Consider the following 23130-nt stretch of genomic DNA (forward strand, 5'->3'; position numbering starts at 1 on the left):
TTTTGCTTTGCTTTAGGATGTCCATTATTTTCAGTTGACTAAATTTTTACATGCCCCTCTCCCCCATTTGCTCATTCTACAGTCTTGTATGTTGTGCCTGATTCAGAGTTTTGAGAAGAATCTTAGTCCTCCTTGTGATGTATATTTTAAAATATATATAAACCTACCTGTTAACTGTGAACCTTGCCCTCATTGCTTATTTGTTCTCATTTTCTCTTCAGCTATCCCTGAGGCTTCTTACTTTCTGGGAGGGAGAATTCTGCATAGATACCTTTGGAGAAGGAAAATTGCTTGCTTGTATTTTTTGCTTCTCTTAAACTAACATCTTGTAGGATTCCCACTCACCTGCCCACCTTCCCTCAGTTTGGAGGGTATTTGTTGGAGTGGAGGGTTTTGTCTTGGAAAATGCTTTGCACTTATTTTTGAGGCACATTTCTATCTTATATTTGCATTGTTTTGGGAGATTTGCCTCCTGCAAGGAGGAGCAGACTGGAATGTTACGAGGAGACTCGTACTTGGCAGGGGTGATGCTTGATGGCTAAAGCTAAGATTTTGTCATGGAGGTCGCGGAAGTCACGGAATCAGTGACTGAGTCGTCATGGGCGGCGGAGGATATACCAAATATCCCAGCTGCTGCAGGGGGTACCCCACAGCTCCTGGCCACCACAGGGAGTATCCCGCAGCTCCTAGCTGCCTTGGGCAGAGGGGGACCCCAGCTCTGAGCGGGCGGAGGGGGCCCCTGGACCTCCAAGCCCAATACCTGGTTGGGGGGTCCCCGGAACTCCCAGCTAGTTGCCCAGCGGCTCCTCATTTTGTCAGTGATGTTTTTAGTAAAAAGAAAGATATTTTCAGGTCACAGACTTCCGTGAATTTTTCTTTATTGCCCGTGACCTGTCTGTGACTTTTACTAAAAAATATCTTTGACAAAAATCTTTGCCTTAATAATAACCAGTAGTACATGTAGCTCGCCATTTACTGTACCCTCCATGGGTTAAATACAAAAGCTGAGTGTTATGGCATTTTCATCTTAAAAAGGCTAAGACTTCGGAATGAGAATCCTATGTGACAGTATCTTAAGAGAAACAAAATGAAAGGGCAAGTAACTTTCGTTTTTTGCATTAGAAAGTTTTCAGTTTAACTCGTATAAGTCCCTATGCAATGATTCCAGTATTATTGGAATTTCAGTTGGACCATAATAGTTGTATATTGTTGCTTTTATTCTGAATCTTAATGTTCTCAAATTAATTTTTACCAATCATGGTGAATTTACGTTACAGGAGTTCAGGCAGGATAGTATAGTCTGATGTTTCGGTGGATCAAAATATATATCTTATCAGAGTGTCTAAGGCATCTGTTTAATATCTACCCGACGAAGAAAGGGAAGTCCTCTATGGCCTGTGGTTACAGAGTTCTTTTCTAGCCTTAGTATCTGTTGATAGTAACTGGTATAGAATAGGATAAGTCTCTTCTTGCTGGCCTACCAAAGTGCCTCAACCTTGACAGGGGTATGTCTTTTCTTCTCTTGGTCTGGATGCGTTTACACATAACATATTCTTCCAGATGGGAGGAGATGCTCCTAGTGTGAAGAATCCCTGACTCCATCTTTTAGAGGGTTTGGCTACACTTGCAGCTGTACAGCACTGGGAGTTAAAGCTGTCTTCGTACAGCTTTGTAGGGAAAGTGCTGCAGTGTGGCCACACTGACAGCTACCAGTGCTGCAGTGTGGCCACATTTGCAGCATTTGCAGTGGTGCTGGGAGTGGCGCATTATGGGCAGCTATCCCAGCATTCAAGTGGCTGCAACATGCTTTTCAAAAGAGTGGAGTGTGATAGGGAGCGTGGGGGAGAGAGAGAGAGTGGATTTTTGGAGCTGACACTGTGTCAGCTCCCTGCCTTGCAAGTTCTGACCCCTTCCCCCACCCCTCTCTCATTCACTAAATGCAAATAGCCTTCTTTGTTTTTTTTCCCTCAGACCAGATAAGCGGCTGCTCCGAAACAGACACCCCCCCCCGCCCGCCATGCTGCTTCTCTCCTCAAGCAAACACTAGCTGTGGACATTCCAAAGGGATCCCCCTGCCTCTGCTCATTCACTGCAAACAGTAGCTGTGTTTGTTTTTTAGATAAGCAGCTCTGGGAGCCCAGAGTTCACAACAAAACAAAGAGAGGCATCACAACAAAGCAAAGAGTGTTATCTTTACTTAAAAGCATTCTGGGAAGGTGCCCGGAAGTCAGTTACAGCGTAGTAAGATTAATCACTGTTTACACTGGCACCCCAGCGCTGCAACAGCAGCGCTGTTCTCTTTATTCCTCTCATCGAGGTGGATGGAGTACATGCAGTGCTGTAGCCAGGGAGATACAGCGCTGTATGTGCCTTGCCAGTGTGGACGGGGAGTAAGTTACAGCACTGTAAAGCCACCACCAGCGCTGTAACTCTCAAGTGTAGCCAAGCCCAGAGACTGAAGAAGTCAACTCTGCAGCTTTTCCAATGTTCTTTGCCAAGGTTCAAGCATTCCAACCCAGGTCAACAACTGGTAGCATCAAATATTTTTTACTAATGACCTTGCTTATTAGCTTCTCTGGATGGTAGCACAGAAAATCTAGGCTGTCACATTTAAAAACAGGTCTTTAAATTTGCTTATTTGTCAGGATTGCAACTTTTAATGAATCCTCCAAAAATGTTTTTTTCAGTTATGAGATTCCCACTGTGCAATTGGATTTACTGAGTTGAGACTCCATCTCTGACTGTCCTCAGTACTTTGACCAATCAGTGCCCATATAAAGCCCTAGGTGAGAGCCCAATTTCTCAAGTTATTCCCTGCTCTCAAATCATCAGTTACAAGTCTTGTTGATTGATGAACTCATTGAGGATGGAGCTAAATCCCCAGTTTAGTAGGCCAAACTCTGAAGGCATTGCTGTCCTAGTCCAGACTGCAATTGATGCAGATGGGTGGGGCAGAACTGGGGTGACCATGAAGTGGAACATTTTTAGGCTCGAAGTTACAAATTTTCTAACCATCACAGGCTCTGGAACAGCCTTCCAACAGGAGTAGAGAGAACAAACAATGTAACTAGTTTTAAGATGGATCTTGATAAATTTATCAATGGGATTATATGACGGGGTTGCCTGCAACAGCAGGGGCCTGGGCTTGACTCCAGTCCTATCTTGCTATTAGGCTCCACATGGAGCACTAAAGGAAGGTGCAGTTTTATAAAAGCCCATCTTCCTTCAGTGTTCTGCTCAGAAACTTTGTACGTATATAAGGTTGGGATGAGAGCACCAGGAGATGTGCATCCCCTTCTCAGTTCCCAAAGGAATAACAGGTTTGGGGACCCAGAAGCAGATTTTAGGGATGTTGAGAGTAGTGGAGAGAGAGAAAATTAAAAGCAAATTGCTTAAGGAGAGACTGTCAGCTTGAAAGTTAGTCAAGTAGAGGAAAAAATGTGATTAATTTCATGTGCTAAACTTGCTCCTTAATCCCCCGACAAATATTTTTCTCTAATCTTTCAACTACAGGAATTTAAGGAGTTGTTTGTAGCAATAGTAGTTACAATATTTCCAGAGACGTGATTTTTTTTGTGTGTCTAATGTTCCACTAATCAGTTAACTCACCAAACAAACAACCCAAAAGAACAGGAAACCTTAAAATACCCTCCCTGTTAAAATATTTGAATCTCTCCATTGAAAGAATAGGGGCAGATTTTCTTTCTTTCTCCATTGTGCAGTAAAGATGAAATTCAAGCCACTGAACGTTTTCAATTGGAACAATGACTTTTGCTGTTCTTAAACTGAAAGAAATCCTACATTGTTTTTAGGTGGTGTTCCATTCTATTACAGGTTTAAGCTAAAAGGAACTTTCCATCCTGAGAGTAGTTGCCACATTGATGCTACCACTTCCATGATTTGTAGGTACAGTTTCCTTACCCTGTTAACCACTATTGTGCACATTTGTTTTATCACCATTGAAATGTAGGGAATTGGTATTAGTGATGTAGAAAATGATTTGATTAGCCTAAGATTTAATTTTGTGGATTGAATTGTGTTGTTTTAATGCCTATCAAACACTTGTTTTAAAAACTCTTACCCAAACTGTGGAAACAAGTATAGATTGATGTCCGTGGCAATGTGACCTAGTTATCAGAGCACAGGACCTGGAGTTCTTATACACTCTGCTCCTGACTTGCTTTTGTGAACTTGGGTAAGGGATTTAACCTCTGTTTTGCTGTTTAAGTGGTGGTGGTAATTTTCTACCTCAGACATGAGGATTGATTAATGCAGTGTTTCCCAACTTGTGGGGCATGTCTATGCTATGACTATAGCCGCATAGCGATGGTGCCATAGCTCTGCTGGCATAGTCCCATAATGTAGACACAGCCTACACCAGGGGTCTCAAACATGCGCCCCACGGGGCTCTTGCGTGTGGCCCGCCAAGCTCCCCCCCCCCGCCTACCCACGGGATTGCCCCCTGTGGCATTGCGAGCCCTGCGCCACTGTCTGAAGCAGCTGGCAGCACGCCCTTTCAGGCCGGGAGGGGAGGGGAAAGGAGGCAGAGGGCTCCTGCATTGCCTCCTTACAGGCACTGCCCACCACAGCTCCCATTGGCCGGGTACAGGGAACCGCGGCCAATGGGAGCTTCGTGGGAGGTACCTAGCGGAGCGGCAAGAGCAGCACATGCACAGAACCCTGAGCCCCTCCCGCTCCCCCAGGGGCTGCAGGGACACAGTTCCAGCTGCTTCCTGGAATGGAGCAGCACGGGGCCAGGGCAGGCAGGCAGGGAGCCTGCCCTGGCCTCGGTGTGCACCGCTGCCACCCCAGAGCCACTCTAGGTAAGCGGTGCCGGGCTGGAGCCTGCACCCCAGCTCTCAGCCCTGAGCCCCTGCCACATCCCACACCCCTCCTGCACCCCAACTCCTTGCCCTGAGCCCCCTGCCACATCCCATACCCCTCCTGCACCCCAACTCCCTGTCCTGAGCCCCTTGCTGCATCTCACACCCCTCCTGCACCCCCTGGGAGCAGCGTTGGGGTGGGGACTTTAGGAAAGGGGTTGGATTGGGGCAGGGAAGGGGTGGAAAGAGGTGGGGCAGGGGCGGGGCCTAATGGAAGAGGTGGACTGGGGGCGGGGCCAGAGGCAGCGAGGGGGGGTGTCAGTGATGCAGCCCTCGGTTCAATGCGCTAGTCCTCATGTGGCCCTCATGGTCATTTGAGTTTGAGACCCCTGGCCTACACCAATGGAAGGGGTTTTTCTGTCAGTGTAGGAACACCATCTCTTGGAGCGAGAGTAGCTGGGTCAGTGGAAATATCCTTCCATTGACCTAGCTATGTCTACACCAGGGAATAGGTCGGCATAACTACAGCTCTCAGGAGTGTGGATTTTTCACACTGTAGCTGGCTCGACCTAAATTTTAAGCATATACCAAGCCTCACTTGGCCAGTGTGAAGGACATGCCAGTGGCGGGCATAGAAGGACTTCTGTATTCTTCACCAAAGTGTCAGCTTTAAAAAAAAAATATATATATATATATATATATATAGCTGTTGTTGTTTTTGCAAAGAAAACCTTCAGAATATGAAGCTTCTAATCAATACCCAAATACTCGAAGCCACATTTACACTATAAACTTACATCTGTATAACTGTGCCACTCAGGGGTGAAAAATCCACATCCCTGAGTGATGCAGTTATACTGACCTAACCCCCTGGTATAGATAGCGTTACATAGATGGAAGGGCTTCTCCCATCAAAATAGCTACTGCCTCTATCTGAGAGAGATTAATTACACCGACAGAAGATTTTAGAGATAGTAGCATCTTCACTGAAGCGCTACAGTGGCACAGCTGCACTGGTGCAGTGTTTTAAGTGTAGACCTGCCCTGAATTTGTAGAGAGCCAGAAACAATAGCTCTGGTGTGTGAATTATCCCTTTCATTTCAGTGGGTACTAATTCAGGTGCCAATGGCGATACCTTAAATGTCAACATTTTAAACTCTTTCGCCTCTCTTCAAAGCATATAAGAAAGGAGAAGTATCGTGATCTACGCTTTCATTTAGTAAAATAGAGCAAGAAGGTGGAAGATGTATAAATTAAGATGTGTAGGCTGTATGCACACATGGCAGGGTTGCAGAGACAGGGATGGGCTGCAATTGGTTTCATTTTCCTGATGCTCAGAATGAAAAATTTGGGAAGTACTGGAATAATGCTTGTAAAGGAAGTGCTGCGTTTAATGCCTTGCCTGTGTCTACACTACAAATTTTGGTCAACACAAGTTACTTTGGTGCACAGCCACTGAAGTTTGTGTATTGCAGTCACATGCATGCTTGGCTCGATGGGCCAGCACTGTGCATACTCACCAGGAGTGCTTGTATTAATGTGAAGTGTGGTACACCACAGGAAGGTATCCCAGTGTGCTACGTGCCACAATCTGGCTTGCTCCCTTTTTTGGGAAATGTTTACAATGTGTTATGAAATAGAAATGACTTACCCAGGTATTTCTGGGAGCCACAAGTCAAGTTCCCAGCATGCAACTATCCCCGTCCATGTCCCATAATTTTCTCACCATTTTTTAAAAAGTCCCGCACAGTTGCATGGGACTTTTTTGATGTCTCCCATCTCTGACAGATGCATAAAGCCTGCAAGGCTATTCACTATTCTCATAAATGTTGCAAATACAGGACACTGCTGTAGTGCCTGGTATAGATGCACTGTGCCGACGGGAGAGCACTCTCTCTTCGGCATAATTACTCCCCCTCAATGAGAGGCAAAAGCTATGTCGGTGGGAGTGCATCTCCTGCTGACATAGCGCAGTCTGGACAGCTTTTTAAGTCGATGTAACTTGCGTCACTCCAGGGAGTGAGTTTTTCACACCCCTGCGCAACGTAAGTTATATCAACTTAAGCGGTAGTGTAGACAAGCCCTTACATTGTTCTATATGTATAAAGTTTAATATTCATAACACAAACACACCTTTATTAACCCAAACATACACACACCTACTTATTAATCCTATTTTTATTCTACATTTACACTATAGCTAGTATGCTTATTCTTTGTAGGCGTCTCTTCCTCTGCTCTGTCAGGGTCCTTCTGCTCTGTCCCAGCATTGCTGCTGCTGCTTCGTGCTGCTCCAGACCATTCTACTGACTGATGACCCCACACTTTTGCCTGCTGACTGTCTGCCTTATATTCATATTTTGGCCTGTTCTGATTGGTTATTCTTTCACTCCTTCCTTATCCTCCAATCAAATGTAGACCCTTTCTGATTGGTCTGTACTTGTAGTCCAATCACAACTGCTAAATCTAACTGTCAATCAAAGCTGTTACATAATAAGTCTTAGGATTATGGTCTGTTTACATTTATGGTCTGGTGACCCTCACCTAGTTTTGGAGGAGTATGCTGACTGACCTCTCCCTGCAGTGTTGGAGTTACCTTTGCTTGGCCCAAGTCTCATTTGCTGCCTGCCAACATGCTAACCATAGGCAAACCCAAAAACTGCTATTTCACTCTTCTTGGCTGTGTGCCAACATTTTACTCACCCCAATTTACCAAAACTATTAAACTAAACAATTACCTCATCCTTCATAATCTGTCTCCAATTGTTAATTTATGCATCCTAATGCTAAGGTCTGCTGTTGCCACCCTATTACTTACCAACCTAGTTAATTTTATTTTAGTTCTTGTCTTATTTTTCAGTTAATCAAGTCTGTGTTTTCAGTGCTGTGCTTAGGAAACAGAATAGAGCAACTCAAAATCTTTCATATCCACGCACTTGCCTGCATAATATTTGTGAGGCAAAGGGAGAAAAGCTGTTGCCAAGTTGAGGGGAGAGATAGCGCGGCTTGTTGAATTTGAACAGCCAGATGCAAGGGCCATTACAAGAGCTCAGTGTGGAGCTATACAGGTGGGGGAGACTTTGAAAGAGCATTCTAATGGTTATCCACAGTAGTGTTTTCTGGGTCTGGAGATTTGAGTGCTGCTAAAAATCGCGTAGTGCTTGCTTTACATTTATAAACATGAGTGGGTATTTTACTGAACCAAGAATTATGTGGTGCTTGTTGTGCATTTACAAGTGCTCTTTGCTTTGGGTACTGTTGTGCATTCTGAAATATTAATTGTGAACTAATAAAGACAACTTCATTCTCCAAAAACAGAACTTTGAGTTGGAAAAACAGTATGCAAAATTTTATTTTATTTAAATTAACAGAGTGAAACTTTAAAATTAGGATTTAATGTTTGGCTACAAGTACAAAAACTGTTCTGTTGTTTTTTTTCATGTCAGAGTAGGTAGAGCTGTGGTTTTCCTTGCTGTCCCTGGCATGGCGTGGTAGGGTAAGGATGTGACCTGTGATACGATGCACTTAGTATGTTGCAGCGTAGAGGGAGCAGTAACCATGGAGATCTCAAAGATTTGCAGTGGGTGGAAAGTCTGGGATTTTGGGACCTATAGGTCAACCAGGGTCTACAGCATTGGGTTTGTTGCTTGAGAAGACACGTTATTTCCTGTTGCATTTCCTTCTGGAACTCTGAGCCTTTCACCTGTCCTCTCTGTCTTTCTCCATGCTGTCAGTCATATTGGGCCTCCGAGCCCTTTGTTCGTTGTCCGATGCAGCACTGGCTTGCAGGATCCCACAGACCATATCCTCTCTAGTCCTCTTCTCTCTCCTCATCAGAGTCAGGTGTTCTGCAGGCATGGAGAGGGCACCCTTAAGGCTGCCACACCAGAAGCTGCTGATAAAAACAGATAGATGTACCATTGGATTTAGAGTCAGAAAGAAAAGGGAAAGATTAGTTTCAAAACTCCCTTTCCATAGTCCCATAAATACTTCAGATAGGAAATGCTTATTGACGTTTTAGCTTCGGGCCACCTCAGTACAGCACCGCTCTCCAGCCCCAGCCATGGTGGGAGAATTTTCTGTTGCATGAAGCTGTAAAATTTCAGTCCCTATTCCATGCATGCGAGCATGGGGTAATGGCACTGAATATTAGCACTGTTTTCCATAGGTAGTGGTGATTTTAGCTGATATCTCACTCCTGAGGGTCACAATGACACAGAGAACACAGCTGCTGCTGGTGTCCTGAAGCCGGTTGGACCCATATGCCACTAGCCTTTTTACTGCAATGGTGACAGCCTAACTCATCACAGAGCGGCATGGGAAAGCATCCTACTGTGGTAGAGGAAATAAAGCAACCATCCTTAGAAAACTTCAGGAGAGGGTTGTAGAGTACCTCCATGAAACTTTCACCAAGATCTCTCAGGAGACTAAAAAGGACCTAGACACATAATCGGAGTCCTGTGCAGGCTTCCTTCTCATCTCCAGCCCCCCACCCCCTGCAATCCAACAGGGAAATGAAAAACATGCCAACTCTACCTCTGCTTTGGTATCTCTGCATCTTCTTGTATAAATAAAACAATGAAAAATCTATACCTTTCTCTTGATAATGAGCAACATCTTTAAATTTAAACTTTGTAAGGAAAAATGCATGCTCATCCATACTCACCTGATGGGACTGGCTATACTGTTGCAGAGTCTCAAACAGGGCCTGGCTCATGGCATGGCTCGAGTGCTCTGCTGCATCTTCCTCCTCCTCCACCTCATTGTTCATGGCAGTGGTCTCAGTCTCAAGCTCCTCTGAGGTATCCACAATGGTCTTTTTGGTGCTGGTAGGGTCTCTGCCAAATACGACATACAGTTCCTTGTAGAAGCTGCTGGTCTGCGGTGTAGCACCGGATCTATTGTGCTCCCTGGCAAAGTCCCTTCACTTTAATTTGGCAGTGCTGCTGATCCCTGTCACACTCCTTGCTGCATCCCTCGTGCAATATGATCTTAGATGTCTGTGTTTGTATGGCTAGGCCTTAGCTGTTGTTGCACAGTCTCTTGTCCCCGCAGGCCCAGGAGATCTGCCTGGAATAGACAGGAAGTATTAGGAGCACTTCTAGCTCATGGAGCTGGCATGGTTGTTTGGGCCGTTGCACACAACGAGGGCAAGCTGGTAGGTGTGCTTGCCAATGTGGACAATTGGGAAGTCACTTCAAAAACATGCAGGGAATTTTAAAGGGGATGGTGGCTTCCGGTCTCTGTAACCTTGGCAGTGGAGTATAAAATTGTGACTAGACTGGTCACTGCTGCAGGGAATGGGGCATTGTGGAACAACTGCTGGAGGACTGTTAGAGTTGACACAGGTCATGCAGTGTATACACTCACACTGCGTCACTTTCAGTTGTCTCTGTGTCATTCAGGGAAGTGATTGTAGTGCGTTGCTGCAATAGGGCACTAATGTTGGCCAAAGACAAATTGGAGCATAGATGTGCACAAATAGGTCGATGCAAGGCAACTTAGGTCAGCCTAACTTTGTAATGTGGACCAGCCTAAGTCTATAGTCTGTGTTATTCAGGAAGTCTGGGTAGATGATCACAATGGTCCCATCTGGCCTTGGAATCTCTGAGTTCACATAATCGGAAGAGGAAATGCTTCCAAAAAGTGTTGAGTACTACTCCATGCCATCAAAACAGAAGTTACTGTGAATGTTTGTACCACATTTTTAAAAAACAAAAACTGCTCTTATCGTTGCCATCAGATCCATGTGCCATTTAGAGGTCTAGGTTTCTTCAAATGGTCCCAAGTATGTCTGATTTGTGGTGATGATAATTTTTGTGCATTGAATTAGTTGGTCATGTATTTATGAACATTTTAATATGAGCATCAGCCAAGATTTTAATAAAGCATGAAGAACAAACTGTCAGTGTCTCTGAGAAGGAAAATATTAAATATTTGAAAGCTTTCAATAACACTACACTTGTTTTAGAAATTTCTTAGACTAAGGCCAGGTCTACATTACAAGCTTTTGCTAGCATTGCCTGTCAAGGGTGTGATGAGGTGCGATCTCTCACCTACCTAGCTGTGCCAGCAAAAGTACCTAGTGTAGATGCAGTTATACCAGCAAAACTGCACTTTTGCAAGTATAGCTTATTTTACTCGGGGGCTGAAATAAGCCATACAGATAAAAACAGAGTTGCCTGAATAAACTGTATCCACACTAGGAGTGCTTTGTTGGACTATACTGACAGCTCCTCGTATAGACCTGGCCAGAGTTAAAGGTTGTAGGAGGCTTTACAGGTCAAGAAATATTTGCGGGGGGCTTGAAAAAGGAAGCACAGTTGGGCTTGTCATTTTTAAAGTTAAGTTAATGTTTGATATGTTTTCTGTACGGGTTTTACTTGTTTTTATATGTTTTCCTCTGTGCAGACCTTTCGCTGCTGAGATTCATCAGTGCTGAACTAACAAGAGGTTACTTCCTTGAACATAATGAAGCAAAATACACAGAACGGCGAGAGAGAGTATACACATGTATGCGAATACCAAGAGAATTGGAAAAGGTGAAGTATTCTTAAGATGTTTATTTTGCTTTACACATTCAAACCATGGCTGTCATGCTAAGGTATTTAGAGCAATTTAATTCTTCAAAACATATTTTTAAATTAAGAGCTTTGTTTATAAACCCCAAATGAGGTGGTAGTTAATTGTTTATTTTGAGATCAAACTTGCTGCTCCTCCTCCTCCCTCTGATTCCAACTTGTAGTCCGTGGGTGGTGTCGTCCCCCTCCCCAAAAAAAAAAAAAAAGACTATGATCTTCACAATTGATAGTCTGGGGCCTAGGAAAATATGTATATTTGGCTAAATTTAAAATAAATTAGGGAAAAAGGATTCCTGAACTGACATAATGGTGTGTTCAGAAAATCTTCAAATTGTTTTGTCACTCTGTAGCCAAAAAAAGAAAAAGAAAAAGGAGTAAGATAAAAAATTTTATTCACCGAAGTCATCTAATTAGTATCTGTTGCATGAGATCAAATTTTAGTTTATAATGTTTTAAATAGCAAGATCAGAACCTACTGAGGTAACTATGGCTTGCAGGCAGCCCCAGACACCAGGTTGGGAAGCAGGTGACAGCTAAGGGAAGTTACAGCTAAGGGAAGAGGTTGTTTACTCTCCAGATCTCCTGCCCAGAGTGTAGGAAAAAGGAAGCTCTTCTGGGTTCCTGCTTTCTCCACTTCCTTATGACTGTTTGCTCCTGAGCGCCTCTTATAGGTAGAGAGGAGTAGCGGAAGAGATTGAGGGCCATTCTTTTTCTTCTTGTGCATCTCCCAGGATCTGCTAGAATGAAATAATGACATCACAAGAATGAAAATTGAGCAGTTGAAGGGAATTCTTTTTTTGTTCAACTGTTCAAAATTCTGTTTTCATATTTCTGTTGACCCCTATTTATTACCAGTGACTGACAAATATTTAAATGAACTTTTGTTAAAGATTCAGCACTCAAATCTCTTCATCTAAATTGCTGGAGTTCACAATAAATATTCCTGAGATCACCTGGATGTCCTCTAGAAAAAACGGGGCATACCAAACTTGACATAATTTTTAAAAATCTTGTATAGATCATAAAAAAAAAGGGCAGAATTCCAGTTTTTCGAAAGTTCTTTGCAGATCACCTAGAAGATTAAACTAAAATTCAGATTACATATCAGTAACTTAAGGGTAAAAGTTCTTAGAATAGTGGTTAGCAACAACCTTAAAAAGCAAAGAAATACTGAGTTAAGGTTAAACTTAAAAGAAACCCAAACATGCAAAAGTATGAGCATAAGTGTGTAAACTGCCTGTTTAACCATGCCAGTCTCCTTTATTCCCTTACTGTTTCCTTTTTAGCTACTTAGTAAGGTGATGTTTTTGGACTAATGACATCAGCACCTTTTAATACTGATCTCCCCATTACCCACTATATTTCTTTGATCACTCATTTGCCTTAAGCAAAGCTGTATCATATATGGAGAAGAAAGCTATATATTTCTCTCCGAGTCTAGGTTAAACTGTGATGTCTCTTAGCAGCTGGCTTTTCTCTCCTGGGATTCTTGTGATGCCGGAACAGTATGTAGCTCCATTTCATTTTTAAGTTGGGTCATAGGCTTGAATTGCACATGAGCATAATTACATTTAGAGACATTGTCAGATATTATTCATACAGCCAAGAGTGAACAGTGAAGACATAAACAACTCACATTAGGAAAGTGCCTGGGGGAGAGAATACTGTTGATCCCTTCCAATAGCCAGAGAGAGCTGAGGGGTGAGGAGGGATTAAAGTTGACCAGGAAAAAAGAGAAAGCGCTGAGTATATCTACACAGTCTGTGACAACAGACTTGCTTCTGGTAGGGCTTGTGCTAGCCCTCTGAAAATAGCTTTGTAGGTGGTGCTTTGAAGTTGTAGCTTTGTCTTTGAAGCCTAGGGAGGGGGTTGCCTGCCGGTGGTCAACTCCCTAACTCTGTGGACAACACAAGCACTCAATACTAGGCCTACACAGGCCCTGCTGCCCCTCTTCTTGTCAGCAGTAGGCCAGTGGGAGGAATGTTTGTGGGGGTCTGGCAGGGCCTGGGCTAGCCTTCATGGGGGTTGTGGAGGGAGCACCATCCAGCCCCACTCTGCTCCAGTGCAGCCATGGCCCCAGCTCCCAGCCACAGCTCTGCTCCTGCCCACAGCTGTGGCTCCAGTTTCGCCCCCTGGCGCCCGGCCGCAGTTCCATACCCAGCTACGGCCCCAGCCTCAGTCCTCAAAAGTGGCCTGGCCCTGGCTCCAGCCCTGACCCCAGCCTTGGCTCTGTTCCGGGTCCCTCTCCCAGCCTCAGATCAGACCTCAGCCGCCTTACTTCTGTCCGCTTATTCTCCTTCCCCCACCCCCAGAGCCACGTCCCAGCTCCCGACTGAGATAAAGGGATGTGTGATGTGAAATGTTTGGGGACCACTGCAGTAGGCACACTCCAATCCCCAAGCCCTCTCTGAGCATCTCTGGAGTGTCCAGCCCCTGTTCCACTGGACACTTGTGGTCACAGATTCATTGCTTGCAAAGAACAGTACACCCTAGCTTACCAATTACACCTCAGATTACTGTTTCATTTAACACACTTTTCTTACATAGATTTGTAGTAAAAGCTTATTTAGCAAAATATAGAGAGTGGTAGCCAGTAGGAGTATTGGAAACAAATGATTATGTATAACATAAAATTATAACATGTATTCTAGAACCTAGACTTAATTAGATATTTTCATGTCTTACAGAGCAATGCTCATCCAGCGTTTTACAGCCAGGCTTGGCTGTGATCTTCCACTCATGAGACAAGTCATGCTGTTAGTTTACCTCCTTAGTGAAAGACCTAGATATAACCAAACAATCCATTATCATTGATAAGTAGGACACCACCCCTGCTGGTTATTTTTTCACATGTACTCCTTTTGTGTAGATTTTGCAATGTCTTAGGCTGTGTCTACACTATCACTGGTGATAGCCTGTAGGGTAAGTGTATCCATGGAGCCTTTTGCCTCTGCCAGTCTTTCCCTGTGGCAGGAAAGGCTCCAGCAGCAGGGAGGCAGCAGAACATTGCGCTGCTAAAAATAGCAGGGTAGGCAGGAAGGCATGGCTTGGGCAAATAAAGAGCCATGTAGGGTATGTACTCGGGTATATACTCTCACCCTTCAGTGTCTTTTCTCACGTAAGTTGTGCCTTGTCCTATATGCTGCTATTTATACTCATGCTAGTGGGTGGGGGGAGCAGGGGAGGAGGAGGTCCCTGTATACGTTCTCGACACACAGCTGAAAGAAACAGTGTAGCTGTATCCTTGATAAGCATCTGTTTCAGTATGCAAATAGTCATATGTTGGAACACATAATGATCAAACAGGAAGAGAAGCCCCCCGAAGAAAGGACCCTGTCCGAGACGTGTCACCTCCTGGTTTCCTGCCGTAAGAACATAATTTTTGATATAGATATATAACTTCTTAAATACTATTCATAGCTACGTTAGGCTATTGGTTTATGGTAGAAACCTCACATGCCACCCTTTAGTGAATTATTATGCATATATAAAACCCACAGAATCCCTGAAACATTCCATATGCCCCCTGCACTTTCTACCAGTAGGTGCCAAAAGGTTTCTGGGTTACAACGCCGCAGAATATTAACCTTTTTTCACAATTGCATCACACTGTTGATTCCTCTTCAATTTGTGAACCACTTTATCCCCCAGATCTTTTTCAGCAGAACTCCCACCTAGCCAGTTATTCCCCATTTTGTAGTTATGCTTTTGTTTTTTCCTTCCAAAGTGTAGAATGTTCTCCATTACATTTTATCTTGTTGAATTCAGACCAATTCTCTAATTTGTCAAGGTTATTTTGAATTGTAATGCTGTCCTCCAAAGTCCTTGCAATCCCACAGCTTGGTGTCATCAGCAAATATTATAAGCATACTCTCCACTCCGTTATTCAAGTCATTAATAAAAATATTGACTGGTGTCAGACCCAAGACTGACCCTTGTGAGACTCCACTAGATATGCCTCCCCAGTTTGACAGCAAACCCATTGATAACTACTCTTTGAGTATGGTCTTTCAACCAGACGTGCATCCATCTTATAGTAATTTCAACTAGACCACGTTTCCCTAGTTTGCTCATGATAATGTCATGTGGGCCTGTGTCCAAAGCCTTACTCAAGTCTACCACTCCTCCCCTCCCCCATCTCCTAGAATAGATCATTAACTCTGTCAAAGAAGGAAATAAGGTTGGTTTGGCACAATTTGTTCTTGACATGACAAATCCATTCTGGCTATTCTGTATAACCCTATTATCCTCTAGGTGCTTACAAATTTATTGTTTAATAATTTGGTCCAGTATCTTTCCAGGTATCAGTGTTAGGCTGACTAGCCTATAATTCCCTTGTTCTTCTTTGTTCCTCTTTTTAAAGATAGGTGCTATGTTTGCCCATCTCCAGTCCTCTGGAACTTCACCCATCCTCCAGGAATTCTTGAAGATAATTGATAAGTTTTGAGATCGCTTCAGCTAGTTCCTTAAGTACCCTGGGATGAATTTCATCAGGCCATGCCAACGTGAATACATCTAACTTATCTAAATATTCTTTAACCTGTTCTTTCCCCGTTTTGGCTTTTGTTCCTTCTCCGTTGTTGTTTATATTAACTGCGTTTATATTCTCCTTGAGAAACTGCCTGCTCTTCTGAACTCCTTTATGACACATCATTACCTAGAACTTTATCTCCTGAACTTTCCTTGTTTAACAGTGACTACAATTCTAACTTGTCTGTCGGTAAGAGAGAGGGAGTAAGAGGGTTGCAGGAAAAGAAGTTAGAAGGAATTGGGATAAGCCTTTCTCTCATTAATGGGTTATGCTTGAGTGGCCCGTGCAGTCATGTGCCTTCAAAGTCCTGGTTCCATGAGCAGAGGAGGGGTGAGAAATCCCTTTTCTCCTTGTGTTCTTACCAGCTGTTTCTGCTCTTTTACAATGGTGCTGAAATAGTCAGCAATAAATCTGCAAAGGATCACACAATCATGACTGGGTTTGTTCTGCTCCTACTGGCATCTTTACCACGAACACCTTGTTCATTAACATAGGAATGAACATGTGCTAGTCCACAGGAAGTAGGTGACACAAAAACCTAGAGACACAAATGACCAACTTAAATTTAGGGGAAGGGAGAGAGTGGATTTTTGTGAATTACCTGACCATGTCCCCCCTTATTCTTAAAGGGGTGAGGTGGAAGGGACAGTTCTCTTCCCTTCTCTTTCATCATTGAGAAGGAAACTAAATATCGGAATGCTCTCGGACCAATAATATGTATTCAGGATTTGCTGTAAACCATTCATGCTTGCCATTTCCCCCTATATTTTCTTTTTAAATTTTATTTTAGCAAATAGTTAACTTTTGAAAGTCTTGAAGAAAATTCATAATGTGCACTAACAACTAAAACTAATTTAAAAAATATATACCTTTATGGAGGGAGGCGGGTGTGTGAAAACTTAGCAGGGTGGATTTGATTTAAATCACTAGTCAGGAAGACTTGATTTAATCATGGATTTCTACATAAAAGTGCATTCTTGTTGGTTGTTATAACCTTAATACATATTCATTGCAACTCAGAGATAGATGTAGGTTTCATTTTTAGAAGGTACACAAAATACAGTTTTTAGTGATTTTTTTAAAAAAACTTTTCAGATTAGTTTTATAGCTATATTAGCAAATTAATGACTGTTTGGTTATTTCATTGACCAAAGATAATTGAAGCATATATTTATGAAGTCATTGGGAGGTGAGCTATCTCCAATTCAACAGGTTAATCATTCATATTTGGAGGATTTTCTTGCCATGCTGTATTAGGAGGAGAACGTCATCAGACAGGCATTTAAATTGTTGTTATATTTAACTAAAACAACAACATTATGTATTCTGGATTTTTTTCTTCAACAGCAAACATATAATATTTTAACAAAACAAGCATATGAATTTTTGAATTTAGTTAAACATTCAAGTTTTCAGATTTGTTTTTAATTGTTTTTAACTAAAATAGTGAAATGAATTTTTTAAAAAACAAACCAAAAATTAAATCGACTTTGTCAGCCAGGTCAACACGAGAAAATTAAAATATTGGCTTCTGCAGCTAACTCAATTGTCTTCACCTTCATTTTCCTGTTTGTTCATAATCTGGAAAAGAAAAAGAAGCTTTCCAGCCTTTTCAGGTCCCAAACGATTTCTCAATTTGGAATAAGTTAGTCCAAAGGAAGAAAATATTCTTTCTACACCAGCAAAAGAAGCTACTGCTGTTAAAAGTGAGACTATCACTTCAGCAGTCTCTGAATCCAAGTGCTTAAGTGACTTCCACCAGTTCACTGGTGTGACTTTCTTTAAAACATCAGCAAACATATATTTCTTGAATGGTTCACTCTTAGCTCTGAAGTTTATTATAGTTGGTATTATGGAGGGATGATTGCTGGATGTCCATGTCATAGCCATCTCCTCTTCTTTAGCAGTCAAGGCTTGACCCTGGTACTGAGTATTGAGAATATTTTCAAGAAAATGAGCTGGAGATAGTGCTTGTCCCATTCATTTTTTTAATGCTTGTAATTTAACTCTGTCATTGCATATTTCTCGTTTTAAGATCTCACTCAGTTCCTTCCAAATTTCAACAGTGTCAGCAATAAAACAGCTGTTTCCCTGCATTTTGTTCAAGGTTACAGAAATAGGCTACAGGGTACTCAGCATGTGTTCAACATTTCTCTTAAAACCAATGTTGACAACTGTGGCTGTGACAGTGCCATCTATCTTTTCACGATTTTGTTCACAAACTGTCATCAGATTAGGCAAGTTCTTGATATAGTGCTCAAAACAGTCCACTACTGAGTTCCATCACACATCTTGTGGGAGAGTTAGCTTGGTTCCTTCCACTTTTTTCATAGCACCTACTGCAAAATGGGTGTTAGAGAAGTATTTTGCAATTTCAACATCATTAGCCTTTATTTCTGGAACACTGAAGTCTTTGGCTAGGAGGTGCATCAAATGAGCACTGCAGCCATATGTTATTAGCTTGGGACTCTCTTCTAAATAAATTATTCTCATCTTGGATACATTTGCAGCATTGTCTGTGACCAAGCTGCATACTAGACGTTTGAATTCTTTTTCACGGTTTGTTATAGCTTTTACTGCTGCTACTTGTAAGTATTCTGCTGTGTGTGCATTTCCTGATGTATCAATTGTTTCTGTAAGGAAGACATTCCCCCTTCTGTTGTCACACAAGCACATACAACAGGATCATTGTGGACATTGCTCCACCCATCAAGACTCAGGTTAACAATTTCACCCTCTAGACCTTCTGCACACTGCTCAATTTCTCTTTCATAGACTTTATCCAGGAATTTGCCTGCAACATCTGCTCTGTTGGGTGGACTGTATCCTGGTCTTAATGACTGAACCATGTTAATGAAGTGTGGGTTCTCAATCATATGGAAAGGAGAGTTTGTTGCATAAGCAAACTGGGCAATTTTTTCATCAATTACCGCTTTTTGTAATCTGCTGATTCTTATCACAAACTTATCTATGGTTGTTTCTGGATGATGGAGATTTTTTTTTCTTTTTGCTACAGGTGATACAATGTGGCTATGTGATAAACATGATGTGACTGAAATACTATCCTTGGCAGATAACTCAGAAACTATAGAAAATTAGGGTGATCTTGAAGGTGGATAGTCTTCAGAATCCTGTATGTTGAGGATGGATTCTCCTAAACAAAATAAGTCAATGCAGTTATTTAATTATTATTACCATACTGCTCATTTAGTATTACTCATTGCATTCACTGACAGTACTACTTTAAAGGTGAAATTGTAAAAAGAAAACCTGCCTATTTCAGCTATTTATTTTTATCACAACTGCATCTAAAATGATAGTACCATAGAGTAACAACATAAGACATAGTACCATAGAGTAACAACATTGCTCAAACATGAGAATTCAAGAATAGTCCAGAAAGAAGACAGGCAGTCCTTAAGAAAGAAGTATGAAATAAAAAAGTTTACCAACCTGAAGATCCTGCATGTTCAGACATGTTCCTTTCATCATCTTCAACGCAGCTTCCTCCTGAGAAACGCATCTGATGAAGTGGGGCTGTAACCCATGAAAGCTTATGCTCAAATACATTTGTTAGCCTCTAAGGTGCTACAAGTACTCCTGTTCTTCTCATGATGTTTCATTCGGGCAACCAGGCCTTGCATTTCTTTGTTGCCCTGTTTGCATTTTGCACGCATGCCTATCTTACCCACAGGTAGAGGAACTTCATTAAAATATTCCCATACTGGGTCTCTTTTTTGGCCTTCTGTCGTTATAGGTTTTCCCTTCTAGTGAGAGAAAGGTATGGTAGATCTCAAATCAATGAAGGCTATACTAAGAAAGACCTCAAGACTTCTGGAATATGCTGCTCAAACAGTTTCATTTTTGTTTCTACTGCCTATCTCTCCTTTTTCACATTTATCTCCAGACTTCTTCTCCTTGTCGAGATCTATTCCGTCCGCAACACTCTTCTATTTATTGAACTTTTTGAAACTTTGCACTTTTAGAGAGGGGGTAAGGGATTGACTCTGTGTACACAAATTTGCAGAGGGACAGTAGGGTTGAGGTCGGTTATTTCTCACTTCTATATATTATTTATTTAAATACATTTTTTCTGTTAACAAGCATGTTACCTCTGGGGGGACAAATCCACAGTTTGAGAACTGCAAAACTAAGCATCTCTGATGGTATCTCCTAGACTGAGCACTGAGTCCCATTGGGTAGATAGAAAGATTAACCTAAATAATCTATACAGAAGCTTGTGGAACCCCATAAGATTGAGTCTCTAATTCATAGATTCTAGGACTGGAAGGGACCTTGAGAGTCATCGAGTCCAGTCCCCTGCCCTCATGGCAGGACCAAATACTGTCTAGACCATCCCTGATAGACATTTATCTAACCTACTCTTAAATATCTCCAGAGATGGAGATTCCACAACCTCCCTAGGCAATTTATTCCAGTGTTTAACCACCGTGACAGTTAGGAACTTTTTCCTAATGTCCAACCTAAACCTCCCTGGCTGCAGTTTCAGCTCATTGCTTCTTGTTCTATCCTTAGAGGCTACGGTGAACAAGTTTTCTCCCTCCTCCTTATGATCTGGAGAGGGTTTGTGTTCAAACCTGAACTTCTGCTGGTCTTACTCTTGTCTCCCCCGCCCTAATATATGTGCATGTGTGCACACAGACACACACAGATTTCACTACAGAGGGCAAAATATCTTAAGGTCAGGCTTGACAGAGCCCTGGCTGGGGTGATTTAGTTGGGATTGGCCCTGCTTTGAGCAGGGGGTTGGACTAGATGACCTCCTGAGGTCCCTTCCAACCCTGATATTCTATGATCTATGACACCCTTTTAGATACCTGAAAACTGCTATCGTGTCCCCTCTCAGTCTTCTCTTTTCCAAACTAAACAAACCCAATTCTTTCAGCCTTCCTTCATAGGTCATGTTCTCAAGACCTTTAATCATTCTTGTTGCTCTTCTCTGGACCCTCTCCAATTTCTCACATCTTTCTTGAAATGCAGTGCCCAGAACTGGACACAATACTCCAGTTGAGGCCTAACCAGCGCAGAGTAGAGCGGAAGAATGACTTCTTGTGTCTTGCTCACAACACACCTGTTAATGCATCCCAGAATCACGTTTGCTTTTTTTGCAACAGCATCACACTGTTGACTCATATTTAGCTTGGTGTCCACTATAACCTCTAGATCCCTTTCTGCCGTACTCCTTCCTAGACAGTCTCTTCCCATTTTGTATGTGTGAAACTGATTTTTCTTTCCTAAGTGGAGCACTTTGCATTTGTCTTTGTTAAACTTCATCCTGTTTACCTCAGACCATTTCTCCAATTTGTCCAGATCATTTTGAATTATGACCCTGTCCTCCAAAGCAGTTGCAATCCCTCCCAGTTTGGTATCATCTGCAAACTTAATAAGCGTACTTTCTGTGCCAATATCTAAGTCGTTGATGAAGATATTGAACAGAGCCGGTCCCAAAACAGACCCCTGCGGAACCCTACTTGTTATACTTTTCCAGCAGGATTGGGAACTATTAATAATTACTCTCTGAGTACGGTTATCCAGCCAGTTATGCACCCACCTTATAGTAGCCCCATCTAAATTGTATTTGCCTAGTTTATTGATAAGAATATCATGCGAGACCGTATCAAATGCCTTACTAAAGTCTAGGTATACCACATCCACCGCTTCTCCCTTATCCACAAGACTCGTTATCCTATCAAAGAAAGCTATCAGATTGGTTTGACGTGATTTGTTCTTTACAAATCCTTGCTGGCTATTCCCTATCACCTTACCACCTTCCAAGTGTTTGCAGATTTCCTTAATTACTTACTCCATTATCTTCCCTGGCACAGAAGTTAAACTAACTGGTCTGTAGTTTCCTGGGTTGTTTCCATGAACTATTGGAACTCATTTACAAAACTTTTCTTAAACATTACATGAATATATTGTCTCATACTATAGAATTATAATTTATAATCCCTATTCCATGATGAGATACATTATAGCTCAAAGATATCTTAATTAAAACTATCTTTAGATAGGCTTTTCCTCAAAAAGCATTGTATCAAAAAAAAATCCAATTTAAATAAAAAAAAAATCATTGATTTTTTTTATTCACCCTGTGAAGGACAGAAGAGGTCTATTTCGCCTCTTGGTTTGTGCCAGCAGGGTGGATCAGGTCATACATAGTAGAGGCTGACTAACTGGCAGGTTACCTATGACAGTGGCTATGTCTAAGCTTGGAGTTGGGGGTATGATTCCCAACTTGATTAGACCTACTCACACTAGCTGCATTGAGTGGGTGCACTAAAAATAGTAGTGTGATGGTTATAGCAAGTGCAGAGTACGGCTAACCACCCCAGGTATATACACACTGCATCTTGGTGGGTTTGTACTCATAGGGTATGCCTACACTGGAATTAGACATCTGCAGCTGGCCCATGCCAGCTGACTCAGACGGAGAGCTCAGGCTAAGGGGCTGTTTAATTGTTACAGCCCGAGCTCTTGAACCCTGCCATGTTGCAGGGTCCTAGAGCCTGAGTCCCAGCCTGAGCCCGAATGTCTGCACAGCAGTTAAACAGCTGTTTAGCCCAAGCCCCATGAGTCCAAGTCAGCTGCCACAGGTCAGCTGCATGTTTTTAATTGCAATGTAGACATACCATGAGTGGCTAGCCTGTGCCACTAGTTTTGGCGACGCTATGGTTTTTAGCACTCTGGCTCTGAGAACTAGTGTCAGTATGTCGGCTTGAGCTGCGAATTCTCCCTCTCTCCTTCCCCCCGCCCCCCAGTTCCAAGTGTAGACGTAGCCCATGTGTTAGTGCAGATTCCAGAGCTTATGATTGAGGGTTCAGTTTAAAGAAGTAGGAATTTCAGCTTTGGAAGCTACACAGGGAGACTGAGAAGGGGTGAAACTTACTGAGAAGGGAGAAAATGAATTCCTGACTGTCTTCCTGCCTGAATTTTAATTTATTCAGTCTCCAGTTAGAAAGGCACAACATATAAATTAAATTTGTTACACTTTGAACAATTGCTTTATAGAAAGAATAGGCAGGAATGAGCTTTTCCTTTTCAAACTCTGACTTGCCACACAATCGCAGGCCCATGAGGTCCGTTTAGCCTTTTTCAGGATTCAGTTTAGTGAACATTTTGTCACCAGAAAGGAGTACATAAAAGCAGCTGGAAAGATCCCTGTAGATTACTG

At 42.4% G+C, this 23130-nt stretch overlaps 1 protein-coding gene and 1 long non-coding RNA gene across 7 annotated transcripts in view; one reads left to right on the plus strand and one right to left on the minus strand.

Moving 5' to 3' along the window:
- TAPT1 (transmembrane anterior posterior transformation 1) overlaps nt 1-23130 on the plus strand; it is a 111389-nt gene that overhangs the window by 4022 nt on the left and 84237 nt on the right. For 3 of the 6 annotated variants that reach the window (XM_039540582.1, XM_039540583.1, XM_039540587.1), the window contains exon 2: nt 11235-11365. In XM_039540582.1, coding sequence (XP_039396516.1) covers nt 11235-11365 — 131 coding nt within the window. Of the gene's footprint in view, nt 1-11234; nt 11366-14460; nt 14772-23130 lie in introns of those variants that run through there. The other 3 variants (XM_039540585.1, XM_039540586.1, XM_039540588.1) reach the window with 3 other exon arrangements.
- LOC120406178 overlaps nt 11649-23130 on the minus strand; it is a 56816-nt gene continuing 45334 nt past the window's right edge. The window contains exon 3 of the long non-coding RNA XR_005599122.1: nt 11649-12141. This is a non-coding gene — a long non-coding RNA (uncharacterized LOC120406178). The remainder of the gene's footprint in view (nt 12142-23130) is intronic.

Source organism: Mauremys reevesii, linkage group 5, assembly GCF_016161935.1.
Source record: "Mauremys reevesii isolate NIE-2019 linkage group 5, ASM1616193v1, whole genome shotgun sequence".
NCBI classification, from domain to species: Eukaryota; Metazoa; Chordata; order Testudines; family Geoemydidae; genus Mauremys; species Mauremys reevesii.